This window comes from Phyllostomus discolor, chromosome 8 (genome assembly GCF_004126475.2).
Source record: "Phyllostomus discolor isolate MPI-MPIP mPhyDis1 chromosome 8, mPhyDis1.pri.v3, whole genome shotgun sequence".
In the NCBI taxonomy this organism is placed as follows: Eukaryota; Metazoa; Chordata; class Mammalia; order Chiroptera; family Phyllostomidae; genus Phyllostomus; species Phyllostomus discolor.
In genome coordinates, this window is record NC_040910.2 from 114,312,348 (window position 1) to 114,332,709 (window position 20,362).

Below are 20,362 nucleotides of genomic sequence, written 5' to 3' on the forward strand. Positions count from 1 at the left end.
CGGTGCCACCTCCCCCCCCCCCACAAGCTTCTTTGCCACCCGTGTCTTTGCTGTTCAAGTGTCTGTTCCTACTTGCCCGGTAAAAAATTAAATTGTGCCCTGGCTGGCGTAGCTCAGTGGATTGAACACTGGCTGGGAACCAAAGTGTCCCAGGTTCGATTCCCAGCCAAGGTACATGCCTGGGTTGCAGGCCACGGCCCCCAGCAACCGCACATTGATGTTTCTCTCTCTCTCTCTCTCTCCCTCCCTTCCCTCTCTAAAAAAAATAAATAAATAAAATCTTAAAAAAAAAATTAAATTGTTTTCCTTCTGTTGACTTTTGAGTTCTTTAAATATTCTGGGTACAAACCCTTTGTGAGATGTGATTTGCAAAATACTTTCAGAATCTGTGGCTTTTTCATTCTTTTAAGTGTTTTTTAAAGAGTCGAAGTGATTAGATAAGATCCAGCTTATTGTTAAAATTCACTTCTTTTGGTTGTGCTTTGGTGTCATGTTTAAGAAATATTTGTGTGACCCAGGTTCACACAGATCTTCTCCTGCATTTACATCCAGAAGTTTTACAGTTTTAGAACTTAAATTTAGTTGTATAATCCACTTTGAGTAAAAAAAAGTTTAAAGATTTTATCTTATTTTTGGAGAGAAGGGGGGAGAAACATCAATGTGTGGTTGCCTCTCATGCACCCCCTACTGGGGGCCTGACCTGCAACCCAGGCATGTGCCCTGACTGGGAATCGAACTGGCAACCCTTTGGTTCCCAGGCCGGCACTCAATGCAGTGAGCCACACCAGCCAGGTGCCAGGTGATTTCTTCTTTAACCCGAGTTATTTAGAAGTATATTGTTTGGTTCCTAAATATTTGAGAACAGTCGAGACCTTTTTGCTGTTGGTTCTAACTGTATGCAGCTGAGGTGAGCAAAAATATTTTTACAGACGTCCAATTCTTTGGACTTGACTGACTGGCTCTATGACCCAGAACTCGGACGGTCTCGGGGGGTGTTCCCATGAACCTGAGGAGCACACACCAGGTCAGGGCGGCCTGGCCGGAACCCCGTCCCGGCTCCCCCAGTCTCGCGCGCCCGTCTGCTCCCCTCAGTGACGCCGGAGGGGCCTGGGGCTCTCCGGCCTTCACTGCGGACTCGCTCCTCATTTCTCCTTCCGCGTCTGCAACTTTTGCTTCCCGCCGTAATTTGGGGCTGTTTTAGGGACACGGAAGCTTAGGGTCGTCACCTCCGTGGGACCCCTGTGAAACGGCCCTCGGGCTCTATCTAATGTGCTTCTGCTCTGAGACCTTGGATGTGAAGTTGCCAAGTCCACAGACCCATCCAGGGCCCAGCCTGCGCTGCAGTGCCCATCAGAGCCCTGTTTTTTCTGGCCGAGTAACCTGCTGTTGTTTGCTGACCCGGGCTCCTGTGGACAGGAGGCCTGGGCTGTGTCCCTGCAGCTGCCACAGGGGCTGCCCGAGGGCGCTGGCCCTGGCGGTGCAGAGCCCGCTTTCCACCGCTCCTGGGACCCCACCAGGGGCGGGACACAGGCTCAGCTGCCGAGCGTCCTGAGGCCCGCACAGGCCCCGGTCTCTGGGCCCCACACGTCCTCCTTGAAGCTGAGGGGCCGGCTCCCTACCTCCTCCCGTGTGCAGGCACCTGCTCTGCGCCCCAGGGCCCAGCTCCCCGGCCGCCTGCCCCTCAGCCAGCCCAGAAGCCCCCCAGCAGCACACCTACTGCAGCCCTGGGTCCCCCGGCCCTGCTCCTTTGCCTGAACCTTGAGACCGCCGGCCTCACACCCCACCTGGCGAGCCGTGCGGACACCGGTGTTGCCTCGCAGGGACTGCGCCGCGTGGCTCCCCCCCATAGCCAGCGGACCCGGAGTGAAGCCCTCGGCGGAGCAGGAGAGTGGGACACCTCCAGCCATTGGTGCCGGGGGAGCGGACCCCACCACGGTCGCCTACCACTCCTCCCAACACCCTCAGAGTGTGCGCGGGGCGCCTGGGGGCTGGGCTGTGGCCCGTGGTCCCCTGGGGACAGGGCCCGGCTCCTGGTGGTGGGCCAGGGTGCAGGGCAAGAAGGACGCAGGCTGCGGCCCCCGAGTTACCGGCGCAAGGGCCCGGGGAGGGCGCGGAAATGAAACAGGACAGGCAGGATCGGAGCAGCGATGAGAATCGTGTTTCTTGAAAAAACGAACAGAGAGCAGACAGACAGTGGGCGCCCGCGTCCCGCTGCATCACAGCCGTCCAGGCTCAGGCGTCCCGGCCGCGCCAGGACCGCGCCCTGGCGGCTCCCCAGCGACGCAATAAATAGAACCCAAACCGAGACGACAAAGGGACCCGCGCAGACCCCACGTGGAGCGCAGGGCTCGCAGCAGCGTGCCCGGCAGGGCCGACTCTTCACAGACCAGGGCGAGTCTCCGAGTCGGCTGCGGGGGTGGGCCCTGCACCCACGTGGGAGGGGCGCCCACGGTGGCCGTGCAGGAGGTGCCCAGGGAGGGCCGGGCGTCAGTTCTACTTCTAGCGGCCACTGGGGGCAGCAGAGCGCAGTGCAGGCCGGGGTCCCACCGGCAGGACCGCCCGGCGCGGCGGCGGCGGCGAGCTAACCCTCCCGCACGCTGACACGAGGCTCGGCCAGGGAGCTGTGGATGATGCCGAGGATGGCCTCCAGGCCGCTGCCCTCCAGCAGCGTGCGGTGGTCCCCCTCGATGACGTGCACCGACACCTTGCCGTCGCACACCTCCGACAGGTTGTAGTCGGCACCCAGGTCCTCGCGGTTGGCGCCGCCCGTCTTGGCGCGCAGCAGCGTCACGTTGCCGTGGTACGTGTCGAGGGGCGTGTACTTCTCCGCGGCGCGCAGCTTGTGGTAGAAGGAGCGCACCGCGAAGGTCAGCGCCTGGCGGTCCAGGCCCACGTGGCTCTGCGTGATGAGGTCCACGGCGGCCGCCACGCGCTCCTCGAGGCCCGAGAGGGGCAGCAGCACCTCCAGCACCTGCGGGAAGGGCGTCTGAGCGGGCGCCGCGGGGTGGCCCGGACAGCCCCGCGCCCGGCCCGGGACCCACCTTGCCGTGCTCCGCGTCCGTGAACTGCTGCACGAAGAAGCACATGGCCTCCGCCTCGGCCTCCGCCTCGCAGCCAGGCGTCAGCTTGGAGCGGTAGCTCTGCAGAGGGGACAGGGGCTCTGTAGAGCGGGCACAGCCACCCGGGGCTGCCACCTGGGGCCCGGGGCGCCGCCCTCACCTGCGTGTACGCGAGCACGTAGCTGTGCGAGCCATCGAACAGGAAGAGGCTGTTGTGCGTGGGTGTGGGGCCCTGCTGAGCCTGCAGCTGCGAGCACATCTCGAAGGCCACGCAGGCCCCGTAGGAGTAGCCGGCGATGCGGTAGGGCCCCTCAGGCTGCACCTGCCTGATGCAGTCGATGTAGTAGGCGGCCAGGCTCTGGATGCTGTCCAGGGGCGCAGCTGCAGGGCGGAAGAGGCTCAGCGCGGGCGGGCGCCCCTGAGACCCACGGGTGCACCACCCTGCCTGGTTGGGTGGGGGCCGCTCTGCAGGACCCCGGCGCACCTCGGGTGCACTGCAGGCCGTAGGTGGGGATGCTGAGCTTGGCGGCCAGGCTGTGGAAGACGGCGGTGGAGCCCTCGATGGGGTGCACCAGGAACAGGGGCCGCTCCGAGCTCTGCACGGAGTTGAGCCGGGTCAAGGTGGGGTCCTCGGGGTTCACCAGCAGGCTGCTCAGGTTCAGCTGGGCCTGCTGCCGGGCGGGGCCGTCCTCCTTGGGTGTGGAGGCCACCAGCTCTGTGGAAAGGGGCAGGTGCCAGGGAGGGCCGGGCCCGCGATCACACACACAGACATGCACACGCCCACCTGGCTCCAGCGGCTGCCGGCCAGTGGCAGGGTGGGGCCGAGCCCCCAACGAGCCCTTACGGGCCAGTGCACCAGCCCCGACCGGGGTCCAGCTGCCCACAGACCAGCAGCAGGAGGGCAGGGCAGGGCGGGCTGGTCGGGAGACACTCGCCCCACGCCCCAGGGGACCCCTGCTCCCCAGCCGCCCCGACCCCGCACGCACCATCCCCGGAGCCGGCCTTCGCGGAGAGCTCCTGCAGGTTGCGGAGGGTGAGCTGCTGGATCTCCCGCATGGACAGCACGAGGTCGTGCTCGCGCTCCAGCGTCTGGCGCACCTCCACGCCCATGAGCGAGTCCAGGCCCAGGTCTCCCAGCGAGCTGTCCAGGTTGACGGCGGCCAAGTCTCGGATGCCTGGGCAGAGAGGCACAATTGACAATTTGGGAGGGGCGCGGGGGGCGCAGCATCCTGGCGGCGGACCGCGGATGAGGCCCCTCGGTCTCCCCAGCCGCTGTTGCCACGGCTACAGGGCCAGCCCTCTCGCCGCGATGCCACGTCTCCTCACCCAGGATGTGGGCCACAGCCTTCAGCAGGTCGTGCTGGCCGCCGCTGTCGCTGCGGGCCGAGGCCTTCTCGGCCAGCACGAAGCTGCTCAGGACGGCGTGGGGCTGGCTCAGGAAGAGCTCCAGCACCTCCAGGCAGGAGGCGATGCGCTGGGGCCGCGTCCCGCCGATCACCGATTCGTTGGAGCCCATCATGGCCTCCATGACCACGCCCACGTCACCGATGGAGCCCCACTGCACGGCGAGGCCTGCGGGCGAGGGGGCGGGGTGAGAGGCGGTGCGGGCGGGGCGGCAGGCGCGGGAGCGCGCGGGCGCTGGGCGGGGCCCACCTGGGAGGCCGTCGTGCCGGCGCTGCTCGCAGATGCGCTCCATGGTGGAGTTGGCGAAGCCGTAGTTGCTCTGGCCGGCGTTGCCACGCCCACAGCTCACCGAGGAGAAGGCCACGAAGTAGTCCAGCTTGGGACACGCCTCCCGGGTCACCCTGTGGGTTCTCCGGTCACTCCCTGGGGCTGGCTGCCCCTGCCTCCCGCCTGTCGAAGCCCCCCACCTCCCTGGACCCTCCCTCCCCTGAGACCCCAGCAGAGGCTGCAGCCTGCACTGTGGGAGCTCGGAGTGGGGAGAGGCAGCAGTCCCCGTCCGTGCTGGGCCAGGGTCAGCCGCGGGGCCCACCTGTCCAAGTTCAGGGTGCCACTGTACTTGGGCTTGTTGACCTCCTGGAAGGACTCGGGCGTCTGGTTCTCCAGCATGGCGTCCCTCAGGACCTGGGGGGAGGAGGTGTCCTCAGGGCCTGCCCCGAACCCAGGGCTTCCGACAGGGACCTCGCTGGGGTGGCCGGCCCGCTCCCCCCCACGAGGGACTCACCATGGCCAGGTTGAAGACCCCTCCGACAGGCCCGAGCCGCGCGGCCTCGGCAATGAGGCTCCGGGCACCGTCCAGGGTGCTGGCGTCGCTGGTGGAGACCAGCACCTGCACGCCCTGGCGCCGCCACTCGCGGACCTGCTTGGCCTGGTAGCCTGCGGGGCGGGGCGGGGGTCAGTGGCCACGGAGCCACAGCGCCGTCGGAGCATACCCGGTGGTGGCTGGCCAGGAAGGGCGTCCCCTTCCGCAGGAACCCCGCCCGCCCCCGCACGCCCTCCAGCCCGCTCACCCGTGCGGACGCCGGAGCGGGAGGTCAGCACGAGCTTCTGGGCCCCTCGCAGCACAAGCCAGTGGGCCAGCTCGAGGCCGAAGCCGCCCAGGCCCCCGGTGATGACGTAGCTCTTGTGGGCCGGGAAGAAGACCTTGGACACGGCGGCCGTCAGCGCGGGCTGCGGCCCCTGCAGCGGGGCGCCCTGCTCCTCCTCACGCACCTGCAGCCGGCGGCACCGATCGAGCTCCGCCCTCGGGCCGGCCCCGGGCGCCCGCGCCGCCCGCCCCGCCCACTGCCCGCCCCCGCCGCCCGCCCCGCCCACTGCCCGCCCCCGCCCCCACCTGCACGACCACTTTGCCGATGTGCTTGCCCTGCGCCATGTAGCGGAAGGCGTCCTCCACCCGGGACTTGGGGAACACGGTGCACTTGAGGGGCCGCACCACGCCGTCCCGGATGCCGGCCCGCAGCAGCGCCGCCACCTCGCGCCAGCTGGAGGCGGCCCCCTCGAAGAGCGCGTCCAGCAGGATGCCGTGGAAGGTCACGTTCTTCAGGAAGACGGCCATGCCTGTGCGGGGGAGGGGCACAGTGCTCGCTGCCCTGGGCCCCCCGCCCGCCGCGTGGGCTCCTCCTCGCCCCCCAGCCCCCCGCCTGCCCGCTGCCCGGCCTCACCCAGCGGGTGGTTGTTGGAGAGGTCGAATTTGCCGATTTCCAGGAAGCGGCCGTGCTGGGCGAGGCAGCGCACGCTGGCCTGCAGCTTCTCCTCCGCCAGGGAGTTCAGAACCAGGTCCACACCTGGCGGGGCGGGGGGCGGGGAGAAGGGGCCTCGGTCACGAGCAGCGATAACCCACCGTCAGGAGCCCGAGAGCCAGACCCTGCCCGTGCCCCGGCCCAGGGCCCGGGGGGAGGGGTGTCGGGGGAGGAGGGCTGGAGTCCCGGCACACAGTGGGTGGGTGGGGGAGTCGGGGGCTGCAGGGTGCCCGCGGGCCACGCACCCTTCCCGGCCGTGTGCTGGAGCACGTGCCGCTCGAAGGAGGTGTCCCTGGAGTTTGCGAAGCTGGAGTCATCGAGCTGGGGGAACCTGGCCTGGAGGTAGGCCCGCTTCTCGGCCGACCCTGGTGAGGAGCGCGTGCCGGTGAGCCGGCTGCGGCACCGCGGGGCCGCCCGGGGCTCGGGAGGGGCCGGCCAGCTTACCCACGGTGGTGAAGACGCGGCAGCCCAGGCTGAGGGCGATGGCGATGGCGGCCTGGCCCACGCCGCCCGAGCCTGAGTGGATGAGCACCGTCTCGCCGCGCTGGATGCGCCCGCGCACCACCAGCGAGTAGTAGGCGGTGGTGTAGACGACGGGGACCGAGGCCGCCTCCTCCAGGGTCCTGGGGGCACAGCCCGCGGGTCACTCGGGCCCGAGCCCGGCACGTCTGCGCGGGGCCCCGGTCCCCGGGCCGACCCACTCACCAGCCGGACGGCACGTCCCACATAAAGTCCTGGGTCAGCAGGACGGAGGTGGCCAGGCCCTTGGCGGACACCAGCCCCATGACGCGCCTGCCGCTGGCGTCTCTGCCTGAGAACTCCATGCCCAGCATGCAGTCCTGGGGGGACCGGTTCCCTGGGGTGGGGGGCACAGCGGGTGAGCCCTGCGGGCAGGGACCCACCCACCCCAGCTCCCGGTCCGGCCTGGCACCCGCCCCCGCCCCGCGAGGCCTGCACCTGGGATGGCGTCTGGGGACAGCTTGCCGGTGGCCAGCATGATGTCCCGGAAGTTGAGGGAGGCGTAGTAGACCGTGCAGAGCTGGCTGCCGGGGCTGGGGGCCAGGGCGTGGCGCAGCGGGGAGCAGACCCAGCGGATGGAGGAGAGGTCGCCCCGCGTGAGCACGTTCACGAAGGCATGCTCCGTCTGCTCCTCTGGCTGCTCTGGGGGCGGCAGAGGGCGGGGCTGCGGGGGGCTGGGTGCGGCCCAGGGCCGTGCGGGGGGGCCCCGCCCTCCCCCAACCCTCCCTGCCCCGCCCCTGCCCCCCCAGCTGCCCGGGAGAGGCCCCTCGGACTTACTGCTCTCCAGGGGGAGGTGGCGGAAGGTGCCCCAGGCCCCGTCCCGGTGCACGTTCATGACGAGGTCCCCCCGCAGCACCCTCTGCAGCTCAGCGGAGCCCGGGTCCATCTTGGGGACGGGGGACTTGCGGTGGAGGTTCGACACCAGGATGCACCTGCAGGCGGCCGGGCCGGTGAGGGAAGGTGGGGGCGCGGGGGAGGGCTGGGGGCGGGCGGGGGCGGGGGTGCAGAGCCGGACGGCATCCCTCACCGGACACGGTGCCCGCCGGGCTCCTTGCGGAGGCAGTTGACCAAGCCCACGACGCCCGAGGTGGGGCAGCCGACAGCCGTCAGCCACACGGGCCGGGAGGAGGCGCTGGCCAGGACGCTCTGCGGGGCGAGGGGAGGGTCGGTCGGGCTCCGGGCAGGCCGAACGGCCCCCGAGGGAGCCGCTGAGTCGGCCGGGCCTGGGCCCCGGGGCCGGCTGGCGGGGACTGACCTTGAGCGAGTCCACCCACTGGCAGCTGGTGGCCTCCACGGGCAGGAACACGGGGCTGTCCTGCGGGGCCAGCCGGCGGCACAGGAAGAGCGCGGAGCCGTAGAAGGACCTCTTGGAAGCCACAAGGTGCAGGGACGCCCCGGCCAGCAGGCTCTCCCACTCGCCCTGGCTCAGGAGGCCGCGCCCGCCGGGCTGCGGCTCAGGGCAGGTCAGGAAGGCGACCGTCTCCGGGAGGAAGTGCCCTCGCAGCAGGGTGTGCAGCAGCAGGAAGCCCCCCTCCTTGACGGTGGCCGCCATGTTGCCGAGGGCCGCGGCCAGGTCCCCCAGGGTGGCCACCGCACAGTTGCACACCAGGAGGTCGGCGTCCCCCAGGTTGCTGGGGGCGGGCTGCACGGGGTCCCACTGGCCCTGGGCCACGTCTTGCTGCTGCAGCTCGGCCTGGGCGGACTCCAGGGCCTGGCGGTGGCGGTCAGTGGCCGTGTACTCCAGCCGCAGCATGGGCTGGGTGTTGAGCAGCGCGGGGATGCGGGAATACAGGTGGCCGTCGCCTGCCAGCACCTGGGGGTGGGGGGACAGACTCCTAGACCGGCTGCACCCTGGCCAGGCCCTCGGGCCCGGCCACCAGCCCGCCCGCAGTGGCCTCGTGCCCCTTCTCCTCCAGCGCTGGGGGCGAGCGCCTGGGTGCACCACAGGCCTGGGGCTGCCGGCCCCGGCCCCCTCCGCCGACCGCCCGGCTCGGCACCCACCTCCACCACTTTCATCCGGACGCCGGCCAGGTTCTCCAGGGCGATGTCCACGCAGGCCTTGAGCGCCGGGGCGTCGAGCAGGCCGCTGAGCAGGGGGTCGTCGTGCAGCTGGGCCCTCTCCTGGGCCAGCAGCCAGCCCAGCTCCTGCTGCGGGTTCCCGTTCAGCTGCAGCTGGCAAGCCAACGCCAGCAGCCGGGGCAGGCCCTGCTGCGGGGGCTCCAGGGGGGCCTGGGCCCCGTCCAGCCCCGACACTGCCATCTTCAGCCCCTGCTGGGCAGCCTTGGTCTGCAGGGCCCGGGCCAGCCCTGGGAGGTGGGGGAGACAGGTGCTGGGCGGGGCCTGCTGGGCAGGATCCAGGCCCCCCAGGCAGCAAGGGTCCGGCTGGAGCAGGGGCTCGCGCTGACCGGGACCCTTGCGGCCTGCTCTCAGGGCCCACCGCTCAGCCCTGCCGACCGGACAAGCAGAGGCGGGGGGAGGAACCGTGCAGCTCAGCCGCCCAGGGGTTGGGCTGACCGCCGAGGGCCCCCGGACAAGGGCTGCTGTGCACCCCGCCGAGGCCTACGCGCCGTCGGGGGGGTGGGCTGCACAGACGCTGAGCTCACTGCTCGAGGCCCCCGCCCCCTCCGCGGCAGCCGCTCGGGGGGTCCAGTCCAGCCCTATGGGCCACGGGCCTGAGCGGCTGGGGGCGGGGCGCAGCCGGTCACCTTTGAGGCCCGGCCCCTCTGAGGACTGGGGTAGGGAGTGTAGGTAGCCGTCGTCTGCGTGGCTTGAGGAGCGGGCCTGGGGGGCCCACAAGGGGCCCCCCAGCAAGGGCAGGGCTGGCACCCCCCGAGGGAGACGCGAAGCTGGGCCAGGCCCTGGGGACCGGCTGCGAGGGGGGAGGCCAGCGGGCCCAGCCGGGAGGGCTCACCTCTGCACAGCAGCAGCTGCTTCTGCAGGGCCGTGCTGTCCGCCAGGCAGCCGTCCTCCACGTAGGGCGTGAAGCAGAACTTCTCCAGGGTGGGCACCAGCTGCTCCTGCTTGCGTGGGGCCGCCGAGGTGTGGAGCCGCGAGATGAGCACGGCCCCCGCCGCGGTGCTGCTCAGGCACTGGTTCACCACCACGTCGACCGCTGTGGGGACGGGCGGGTGTGTCACCTCCATGCCGACACCGTGGGCACAGGCGGGCGCGGGCGCCACGGGGACACGGGCCGGCTACCTCGGTCCTCACCCTGCGGCGCGCGCACCAGCTGCCGGTGGGCGACGGGGTCGATGTGCACGGCGGAGATGCGGGTGGGCAGGTACAGGGCGCGCTGGTGGGAGCCCAGGATGGACATCTGCAGCATCGTGTCCAGGAAGGTCACCCAGTTGTCCCTCCACAGCAGCTGGCCCGTGGTGCCTGCGGCAGGGAGGCTGTCAGCCCCCGGGTCAGGCCCCGCGCACCCTCTCCGCGCTCCCCGGCCGGGTGTCTGGGGCCGCCCCCACCTGTGACCGGCCCGCCCTCCCCCCGGGCCGGGCCCGGCCGCATCTGCCCTCGGGAGAGGCCGAACCCGGCGAGGCGGGACCCCTCGCGCCCCACCTTCCAGGTTGGCGTCCAGGATGCCCTGGAAGTGGGGCCCGTAGTCGTAGCCTCGCAGCCGCAGCATCTTGTACACGTCCCCCTTGGCCAGGCGCAGCGCCGCCCCGGGGTCCGCCGGGTCCTCGGGGCCCAGGCCGTCTCGGTTGTTGAAGAGCGTGGGGTCGGGGTCCTCCCACCGGTACACCTTCCCTGCGGGCGGGGCGGCGGGGGTCTGAGGGCGGGAGGGAGCCGCGCACTGGCAGCCGGGGGCCCGCCCAGAGCGGCCCGCCAGGGACCCCGGGGCCGGCGCCACACTCACCGGTCGCGACCACGTTGCCGCTCTGGGACACCTCAAAGGCGCGGGACGCCTCCAGGAGCCGCACCTCCAGGGGGACGGTCCCTGCGGGCAGCAGGGTCGGAGGTGAGCGGGGGTCGGCCGTCAGCACCGCCCCGCACGGCGCCTCCTGGCCCCCCCGCCTCACCGGTCTTGGGCAGCATGGTGGCCCGGTGCAGCGTCACGTCCTCAAAGGCCACGGGCAGCTGCTCCATGTCTGTGTCCAGGGTGCGCGCCAGCGTCCTCCAGACCAGGCACAGGTAGCCGGTGGCCGGGAAGATGACGCGGCCGTCGATGCAGTGGTCCACCAGGTAGTGGTCGGGGGACTCGGGGCTGGCGTCTGCGAGGGCACGGGCCTCAGTGCGCCAGCTGGGGAGCAAGGGCGGCTGAGCCCCGCCCGCCCCCGCCCGCACCCTGCCCCCCGCCCTCACCGATGTTGTAGACGACGGCGGAGGAGCCGTTGGAGCCGTTGGGGAAGTCCTCCACGGCTGGCACGTCCCAGGTCTGGCTGTGGTCCCACTTGATGTGAGGGGAGATGAGGGGGGTCCCTCGGGGGGCCGGGAACTCCACGGGCGGGAACAGGCCGTTGGGGTTGATGTCGATGCTGGGGGGGGGCGGGGGGGCCGGGTCAGCGGCACGCCTGGGCCGGGGGCCCCCTGCACCTCACCCCCCTCGCTCCAGGGAGGGGCCCCGGCGGGAGGCGCGGACCCACCCCGCCAGGTGCAGCCGGCCGGCGTTGCTGAGGAAGAATCGCAGGTTGTCCTCGTGGTCCTTCTTCATCAGGGGGATGACGGTGCAGCCCGGCTTGAGGCCTCTCTTCAGGACGGCCTGGGGGGGCGGGGGGGGGGCGCACAGAGTCGGGCGGGGTCCTGCCGGCCCCCCACCCCCTGCGCCCACGAGGTGCGGACCCTGGGCTCCCGGACCCTGGGGCCCCGCCCCCCCCCGGGGGCCGCCCCCACCTCCTCCCCGGGGGCCGCGCCGGCGTACCTGCAGCAGGCCGTGGGGGGCGATCTCCAGCACCACGGCGCCCTCGGGCACGTGCCACAGCGCCTCCTGGAACAGCACGGGGCTCACCAGGTTGTTGACGTTGTACTCGGCGGAGAGCGTGCGGGCCAGGCTGCCCTGCCACTCGGCCTCGGGGATGGAGGTGCTGAGCCAGCGGGCGGAGCGGGGCCGCGGCTCCCGGATCACCTGCGAGCACCGCGGGGGAGGGTCAGCCCAGGGCTCGGGCTCGCCGCCCGCCCCCCCCAGCAGCCCCACTCCGGGCGGCCCCCGGGGCGGCCGGCCCACCTTCTTGAGCGCCCGCAGCAGCGAGGGGGCGATGGCCTCCATGAAGCGCGAGTGGAAGGCGTAGCCGCCCGTCCGCACCTCCTTGGCGAACACACCCTCCTGCCTCAGCTGCTCCACGAACTCCGACACGGCGGCCTGCGGGGGCAGGGACGGAGGGTGGTCCCGGGCCCTCGGGCTGGGCGCCCCCCGGGGGTGGGGGCGGGGACTCGGGGCCCTGGCCTCGCCCCCCTGTGCGCACCTGAGGCCCAGAGATGGTCACGGTGTCCACGGAGTTGTGGCAGGCGGGGACGACGCTGGGCGGGCAGCGCTGCTTGCACTCCTCCCAGGACAGGCCTGTGGGCGCAGACACTCGGAGGGCGGCCACGGAGACGGCAGCGCCTTTACAAGGCCCTCCCCCCCCACCCCGCGCTTCCTCCTCTTGGGTGAAGGCGTCATCACCTTCCCAGCCCCCCCCCAGCCCTGACACCCAAGGCCCCTCCGTCCCACGGGCAGGAGCCGGGGCGAGCAGCCCCGACACCCCGACTTCATCAGAACGGCTGAGGGATTAAGTCAGGCTCTCGAGAACACCGCACTGGCCTTGGTTGCCGGCCATCGGCTGGGCTGCTGGCACCACGGTCCCCACCCCGGCCCCGGTCGGCGCCCCCTGGCGGCCCCCCAGGCCCCACCTACCCACGGCCGCCATGGCGCCCGGCGGGATGTTGGCCTCCTTGATGCACTGGCCCCTCCAGTAGGCGGCGAGGACGGCCTCCTCATGCGAGAGACAGCCGTCGGCGTAGCCGCAGGCCACCTCGCCCAGCGAGTGCCCGATGATGCCGTCCGGCTTCAGGCCCATGGCGGTCAGCAGGTCTATGAGGGCGACCTGCGGGGTGGGGGGGACCACGGCCCGGCCCGTCAGTCCTGGGGGCCGCCCCGCCGGGCCCAGGCCCGTGGCCCGTCTCCCGCCCCGGGCCCTCTGGCCCCGGACCCCACCTGGATGGCGGTCAGGCTCACGAAGGCGTTGACGGTGTCGTCGAAGGTGGCCTCATTGGGGCTCATCAGCAGGTCGGACACCTGCAGGCCCAGGTGCTTCACGGCCTTGTCGGACCGCAGGATGGAGTCCCGGAAGGCGGGCAGCCGCATGAGGCTGAGCCCCATGCCGCGCCACTGCGTGCCCATCCCTGGGGGGCGGGAGGTGTCAGGGGTGGGGCCGCCCCGCCCGGCGGCGTGCCCCCCACCCCAGGGGGGGCCTGGGACAACTCACCGGAGCAGATGAACCAGAGTGGGCGCTGGCCGGGGGCCACCTGCTGCACCTCCTGGCCGCCCTCCCCGCCGCCCAGCACGGCGCAGCCCCGGAAGGGCATGGCGGCGACGGGGGTGGCTGCGATCTCGTTGAGCATGCTCACGAAGGCCAGGTTCTGGCTGTGCTGCTGGCCCTGCTGCAGCAGGGCCTGCACGGCCTCCGGCGTGCGCCCGCTGGCCAGCAGCAGGCGGGGCAGGGCAGCGTGCGGGGCAGGCGCCGGGGGCGGGCGCCGGTTAGGCCTGAGGACCGCGTGCACATTGGAGCCGCCAAAGCCGAAGGAGTTGATGGCCACGTCGCCCCCGCGCACGGGCAGCGGCCGCTCCACCACCTGCAGCCGCCCGTCCCGCAGCCCGGGGATCTCGGGGTTCGGGGTGTGGAAGTGCAGGTTGGGGGCCCAGAGCCCGTGCTCCAGGGACAGCAGCACCTGCGGGCGGCAGGCGGGAATGAAGGCCTGGGCCCTGCCGCTCCGCTCGCCCCCCGCAGCTCCCCCACCACCGCCCGGGGTCGCCGCGAAGCCCCCGCCCTTCCCCTTCGGTCCCTCGCCTCCCCGGCCCGGGCTCAGGGGCCACCTCGGCCAGGCCCACGCGGGTCCTGGCGTGAGACCGGCAGAGAGGCAGCTGCCCGCAGCCCCCACGCCGAGGAACCTGAGCGGCGGTGGCCAGGGTCCTGTGGGTGGCCACTCCCGCTGTGTCCCCGCCCCGCGGCCCTGTCCAGGGGTGCCGTGCAGAACGCCGGCCCCACAGCGAACCAGGGCAGGGACCAGCCCCCTGTCCACAGCCAGCCACCCGGGCCTCGGGGGCGGCCCCCCACCCACCTTGGCCAGCGCCGCCAGCCCCGAGGCGGGCTCCGGATGCCCCATGTTGGACTTGGTGGACCCGACCAGCAGGGGGTCCCGGCGGCTGGCACACAGGGCTCGGACGATGCTGTTCAGCTCCTGGGGGTCGCCCACCTGTGGGGGACACAGGGAAGGTCGGCACGGGGCAGGTCGGCATGGCAGCCGGGCGGCCCGGCGGCGGGGTGCGGGCGAGGCCTCACCTTGGTGCCCGTGCCGTGGGCTTCGATGTACTCCAGGTCCTCAGGGGCCAAGCCGGCCCCCAGGTACACGGAGCGGATGAGCTGCTCCTGGGCCTCTCCGGAGGGGAAGGTCACGCCTGCAGGACAGGGCCGGGCCTCAGCACCGCTCCACCCGCGCCGCCCCCGCCCCCGCCCCCTGCCCCAGCTGCACACCCACCTTGCTCCTTGGCGCCGTCCGTGTTGGTGCCGGAGCACAGGACGGTGGCGTACACCCGCCGGGCCAGGGACTTCTTGGTCAGCAGCATGGCCACCACGGCCTCCGAGCGGCAGTACCCGTTCCCTGAGGGCGAGGCTGGCTCAGGGCACGGCGTCCGCCCGGGGGGAGGGCGGGGGTGGGGGGGAGTGTGTTGGGGGGGGGTGCTGCCCCGGGCCCCGGCCCGTGCCCTCACCGGCCTCGTCGAAGGACTTGCAGGTGCCCTCGGGGCTCAGCATGCCCAGCTTCATGAACTGCACGGAGGTGTTGGGCTTGAGCAGGATGTTGATGCCGCCCACCAGGGCCATGGGGCACTCCCCGCTGCTGATGGCCTGGTAGGCGCTGTGCAAGGCCTGCAGGCTGGAGGAGCAGGCCGTGTCCAGCGTCATGCTGGGACCTGCAGCCAAAGGCACGGCACGGGCGTCAGCCTCCGGAGGCCCTGCCGGCCTGCCCGGGCAAGAGGGGCGGCCGGGCCTGGAGGGGGCCCGCTGCCCTGGGGCCCGGGCCCCGCCGCGGGCACTCACCTTTTAGGTCGAAGAAGAAGGAGAGGCGGTTAGCCATCATGGCCCGCTGGCAGCCCACCATGCTGTAGCCCAGCAGCGTCTCAGGGTCCCGGCTCAGCGCCTCGGAGGCCTCGGAGCCGCTCGCGCCCACCCAGACGCCCGTGTGCGTCCCTCGGAGCGAGGCCGGGTTGATGCCTGCAGGGGGCAGCGGTCAGCCAGGGGGCTGCACCGTGCCCCCTACCCGGGCCTGCTGGGCGGGCCTCCACCCGGCCTCTCTGGCTGGAGAGAGAGCGTCCCCCAGCCTGGCCCAACCGGAGGTGCCACGGCCTGGGAACCAGGTCACGGGAAACCGAAGACACCGGGACCCGTGGGGGCGGCGCCAGGTGAGGCTCGGGGCCCCGGGTCAGGCGGCTGCCGCAGACGCCAGAGGTGCAGACAGAGGGCGTCATTGTCCCCAGGCTGCTTCCCCAGCCCTGACGCAGGCAGGGTCTGGTGAGCCCCGGGCCAATGAGCACCCAGGCCCCGAGGGTGGCCCGCCCGGAGATAAGGGGACAAAGGAAGACAAAGGCTGAGTGTCCGGCTCCTGGAGGAGGGAGGGATCGCCCCAGGGGAGAGACTCTCAAGGCCTTTGGGTGGCGCCGGGCCTCCACCTCCCCCAGCCCCCAGGGAGCCCAGTGGGGGTCCGCCTGCCCTCCCACTGCCCCAGACCCTGCTCAGTGACGACCCCAGGGGCGGCTGCGTCTGCTGACCAAAATGGGGGGGGGTGCTGGCCTCCCGTCCCTTCTCCTAGGTGCGTGGGGGCGCAGCAGGGGTAGGTCTGCACCCCAGGACAAAGGGACAGCTGCCTCTGGGTCAGTCCCAGCCCAGGGGAGGGCAGAGGTCCTGGGGACAGAACCCTGTCTCCCGCTCGGCCCAAGACCAGCCCTTGGATGCAGATGAAGAAACTGGGGCGCCAGGGCACACCCGGAGCCCTGAGGGGTGGTTGTGAAACCTGACCGGCCCCAGGGACTGCCCCTGTGGAGCCGCAGGCACTGGCCGTCCTCCTGGGCCAGAGGTGCTCGCCCGGCTCTGGACACGTGTTGGTTTCAGAAGAGGAAAAATAAACCGGGAATGCTGTCGTCCTGCTGTGACCCCAGACCGGCCACAGGCCGCCCGGTGACCCACCTCCGTCCACGATGGCCTCGTAGGCGGCCTCCAGCAGCAGGCGCAGTTGGGGGTCCATCGTGTGCGCCTGCTTGGCGTGGACCCCGAAGAAGGTGGCGTCAAACTTGGACAGGTCCTTCAGCTTGCCGGACCGCCGGGGCAGGCCATACAGCCCTGTGGACACAGGTGGGGGGGAGGGTGTCACGGGCCCAGGGGATGGGCAGGGAGCTGTGTGTGTGCTCCCCCGGAGGAGGGCGGGCAGGGGCCCCGCTACCCCGGCCGCAGACCCCCGCCTGGGCTCTGCCGGGCCGGGCTCCGCGGCGCTGACTCACACCCCGCAGATCAGGTAGGGCGGCTCTGCGGAGGAGCCTACAGGCACGAGGGAGTCAAACCAGCTTCCCCAGCGCCCGGCGTGTTATCTAACCTCGGACACGTGGGCCGGCAGTGGCCTGCGGCTCCGCGGGGACAGGGCAGTGGGCGGGCAGGGGCGCTGACCCACTTGGCCTTGCCCTGGCCGTGCCCCAGGCTCTGGACCCCGGCAGGTCACCCAACCCGGCGCAGAAACAGGCAAGGCCCCGTGCCAGGGCCGACCTGCAGCCTCCAGGGGCCGGAGCCCAGACCCCACTGCGGCCCCATCTCCAGGGGGAGCCAGGCAGCCCCAGGCAGCAAGGGGAGGGGGTTCGGCGGAGCAGGCCGCCCACTCACCGGCCTTCCACCGCCTGTCGTCCTCCGTCACCATGTCCACACCGCCGATGAGGTTGGCCCAGAACTCCTCCAGGTTCTCCGACTCGGGAAGCTTCCCGGACATGCCGGCAATCACCACCTCCTCCATGCTGCTCCCTGTGGGGCCAGACACGGCTTTGCTCGACCTGCACCGCCCACCCCTCCACGTGGCCCACCCGCAGGTCTGAGAGCCGCAGCTCAGACAGCCCCAGACCAAGGGGCGGACGCCCTGATGGACGCCTGGTTGTGTGTGTGTGCAGGGGGTCTGGGGTGGCAAAACCGGGTCCATCAGGCCCTAACCTCCCACTGCGGTCAGCACTGGCCCATCACAGCTGGGGCCCTGGCCTGGGGTGACCCCACCGCAGCCAGTGGCCTCTGCGACCTCCTGCAGGAGGCCACCCAGTGGGGACAAGATCCCCCGCCTCCCCGCCCAGCAGCTAGGAGCTGGCCCAGGGCTCAAGTGGGCGAGGGGAAGAGGCGCCAAAGTCCGATGGAGGGAAATGTGGGGAGGGGAGGACACCAGCCCGCGAGAACAGCCTGGAGGTGCCAGGACTCGGGAGGAACCAAGGACCGGGCCGCCAGGGCAGCTCGGGTGCGCAGGCCCGGCGGGGCTCTGGGGGAAGGCGGCCTGCGCGTGCCGGTGGGCCAGCCTGGGGAGCCTCTCCTGGTTGGGCGCCAGCACAGTGCTGCCAGGCCGTGCACCTGTGCGGGCGAAGCCGCAGGGCGCCCCGGCTCAGCTCCCTGTGGCCGGCCTGAGCGCCCAGACCCAGGTTCCCAAGGCGCCTCCACAGCCCCCGAGGGTCGGGGCAGAGCCAAGGTTGGTCTCGCAACTTCCACCGAGGCCCCGGGGCCTCTTGGTGCTTATAACCTGTGGCCCCGCGAACCACCGACACTCCCAGGTCTCTGAGCAAGGGTGGGTGGGTGGAGGACAGCAGAGACTGCCTTGGGTGGCCCGGCTTCCCGCTGTTCCCGCAGGGAGGGAGCCTCCTCCCCCGGCGCTGAATAAAGAGTCCTTTGCCGGCCCAGGGCACCAGCTCCCAGGCGGCTGCTTCCTCCAGAAAGCGCCGGCTCTGTTCTCCCCTACTTGCTATTCACCCGGAGTCCCGCGGCGGAGGAGGCGGGGGTGGAGACCCCCGCAGCGCGCCCCGCCCCGCCGCCACCGCACCCGGCGGGAGCTGCTCATCTCCCAGAACTTTGGGGGCTCGGGGCTGCGCCCACGTGGTGGGGAAACTTCCCGGTACCCGGCTCCGGGGCCTCCCGGCCATCTCCCTCCCTTCTTCCTGGCCCTCCAGTTGGCTGAAAAGGCGCCCCTGGGTCGGGCTGAGCCTCGGCTTCCCGGCTGTCGGGGGCGCAGGGTGCCGCAGATGGAGGGGCCCAGCGGCCCGGCCCGCATGGAGACCTTTGTGGGCGCTGAGGCCGGGCGCGCACCGGGCGGCAGGGGCTCCTACCGGTCCTCGGCCCACCTCGAGACCAAAATGGCTGTTCGCGGGCCTCCCCGGCGGCCGCCCCTCGCCATCGCCCACCTGCCCCACCGGGCCTGGGGTGCGGCGCGCCGGCCCTTCACCGCCCGGCCCCGGAAGCTCCGCGGTGGCTCGCCCAGCGGACGGGGCCTCGGACCGCGAGACCCGGGGCGGCCTCTTGGGGCGACCCCTCACCACGGGCGGACCGTGCGCTTCCTGGGGCAGGAGGATGCGGGCTGGCGGCCGCCCCGGAGCCCGGCCGCGCCGCCCCGGCTCCGAACCCGGCCCGGCCCGGCCCTCGGCTGGTACCTGATCTGAGCGCGGGCGGCAGTGCGGGCGGGCGGCGGAGAGCGAGGATGGAGCACCGCGGAGGTGGGGAGGCCGACCGCTGCCGTCTCTCTGGCTCCCTCTAGGCCGGCGCCGACTCTATTTAACCGCGGCCGTCCCCGAGCGGACACGCCACATGGGCTGACAGCTTGGCTGCGCCTCCCAGGCCAATGAGCGTCGGGGCTGCGCCCCGGGACCCGGCGCGCCGCCGCCAGTGGGGTGATGCGGCGCGCCGCGGGCGCGCGCCGGGACCCCGCGCGGGGGCGCGCCCGGGGGCGCTGAGATGGTGGGCCCCTACTTCCGTTCCCCGCTTGGAGGGCACGTGGCTTGCCCCCGCCCCATGCCTTCCCGGGCCGCCCCCACCCCCGGGGCCAAGGAGACCACGTGTGCGCGGCACGGGGGTGAAACGGAGCGGGGTGTGTTTGGGCCACTAGGGGGGTCACACTGGGGCCACACTGGGAGCCCGGCACACGGAGAGGACCGACGCGCGAGCCCGCGTCCGGGCCGCGCAGAGCGGGGCGGGGCGTGGCTCGCTCCGCAGCGGCGCCCAATCAGGGGCCGGGGGCGTGCTCGCGGGCCCAATGGCGGCGTGCGAGTGGGCGTTGCTAGGCGATAGGGTGATGGGCTGGTCTCGGACTGAGCGGGACGCCTCGGGCTAGCGCGGTCGTTGACCCGGCCAGAGCCCCCGGCGGGGTTACTGCTGGTCACTGCAGCGCGGGCCTGGTCCTTCCTGCTCTGCAGTCCCACTTGGCGGTGCCGGCGCGACAAACCGGGGACCCCTCCGAGGCCCGGCAGTAGCCGAGCGGGCGCATCGCCGGCTCCCTGGAGCAGGCCTTGGGTTGGGGGCGCGGCCATCTGGCGAGCGGGCTCTTCACCAACACCACTCGGTGTGGTTGGAACAAAGGAGCCTCCCTGGGCAGAGGCCCTCGCGCACGCACATGGCCACGCACACCCACGCGCGCGCAGGCGCACCGGCGGAGGCTCAGCCCTGTGCCTCGGCTCACTGGCGCGCCTTCCCTTGTAATCCTGCTCAGTTACCGACCTGAATTCAGCTCCAGCCCCGAGGCTCTCGGGGGGTGGAGGGGTGGTTTCTGACTCCCGCGCGGTGGAAAGAAGGGCAGAAAAGGAAAAAGGGCCAGAGGGCTCCGAGGTCCGACAGCTGAATTGCTGTTCTGAACCACCTCTCCGTAGAGGTTTCTTTCTCACGATACCTGGTACCCAGAGCCAGGAGCGGCTGTGCCAGTCGGAGACTTGCTCGGGGGCTCTGAGGTGCTTCTAGGGAAGGTGACCTGGCAGCTCTGTTCCCTTTCTCAGCTAAAGGAAGTCGTGCGGCCACGCCTCACTGGAAGGGGCATGTGGAAGCAGCAGCGCCCTGAGCCCTGCTGAGACCCCCACCCTGGGCAGAACTCACCTCTTGGGGAGGGCCCCCGTGCCCACTGGTGTTTACAGGGAGCCGAGGGAAGCAATTTCTGATGCGCAGGGTGAGGCAGGAGCCACTGAGCACCCCTGAATCCTGGGTCTGGGATCCTGGGCCCTGCCTCGGTGCCGCCCTGTGCCCTCACACCTGTGAGCTGGGCGGGCTCAGGACACTGCGGCCACAAAGGCCGCCTGATGTGCCCGGGTCATACAGCAGGGAGGCGGGGTGCGACCCTGCCGGAGGCATAGCCCCCCACCCCCAGCCCGCTGGGAGAGCTGGCTGCACCTACTGGGAAGCCTCGACC

At 71.4% G+C, this 20,362-nt stretch overlaps 1 protein-coding gene across 3 annotated transcripts; it reads right to left on the reverse strand.

The window, feature by feature from the left end:
* Nucleotides 1-2,138: 2,138 nt before the first annotated feature.
* Nucleotides 2,139-18,780, reverse strand: FASN (fatty acid synthase). 3 transcript variants are annotated; one of them, XM_036034284.1, is made up of 41 exons: nucleotides 18,624-18,780; nucleotides 16,837-16,971; nucleotides 16,153-16,305; nucleotides 15,010-15,183; nucleotides 14,682-14,882; nucleotides 14,450-14,572; nucleotides 14,254-14,369; nucleotides 14,033-14,167; nucleotides 13,180-13,642; nucleotides 12,909-13,096; nucleotides 12,609-12,798; nucleotides 12,178-12,272; nucleotides 11,940-12,074; nucleotides 11,637-11,840; nucleotides 11,362-11,477; nucleotides 11,081-11,253; nucleotides 10,798-10,989; nucleotides 10,635-10,715; nucleotides 10,337-10,525; nucleotides 9,977-10,156; nucleotides 9,690-9,890; nucleotides 8,780-9,084; nucleotides 8,034-8,591; nucleotides 7,806-7,924; nucleotides 7,556-7,710; nucleotides 7,217-7,420; nucleotides 6,965-7,115; nucleotides 6,704-6,882; nucleotides 6,505-6,624; nucleotides 6,182-6,304; nucleotides 5,854-6,077; nucleotides 5,531-5,732; nucleotides 5,245-5,396; nucleotides 5,053-5,144; nucleotides 4,713-4,864; nucleotides 4,386-4,631; nucleotides 4,052-4,234; nucleotides 3,544-3,780; nucleotides 3,220-3,440; nucleotides 3,042-3,140; nucleotides 2,139-2,971 (listed from the first exon to the last, which is right to left on the reverse strand). In XM_036034284.1, exons 2-41 carry the CDS (start codon nucleotides 16,961-16,963, stop codon nucleotides 2,582-2,584), a joined length of 7,548 nt encoding a protein of 2,515 aa, XP_035890177.1. In that variant the 5' UTR covers nucleotides 16,964-16,971; nucleotides 18,624-18,780; the 3' UTR covers nucleotides 2,139-2,581. The 3 variants fall into 3 exon arrangements, with proteins under 3 accessions (XP_035890177.1, XP_035890178.1, XP_028375607.1); XM_036034285.1 differs by having other exon boundaries at nucleotides 3,544-3,774; nucleotides 4,049-4,234; XM_028519806.2 differs by having other exon boundaries at nucleotides 3,544-3,774; nucleotides 4,046-4,234.
* Nucleotides 18,781-20,362: the final 1,582 nt, after the last annotated feature.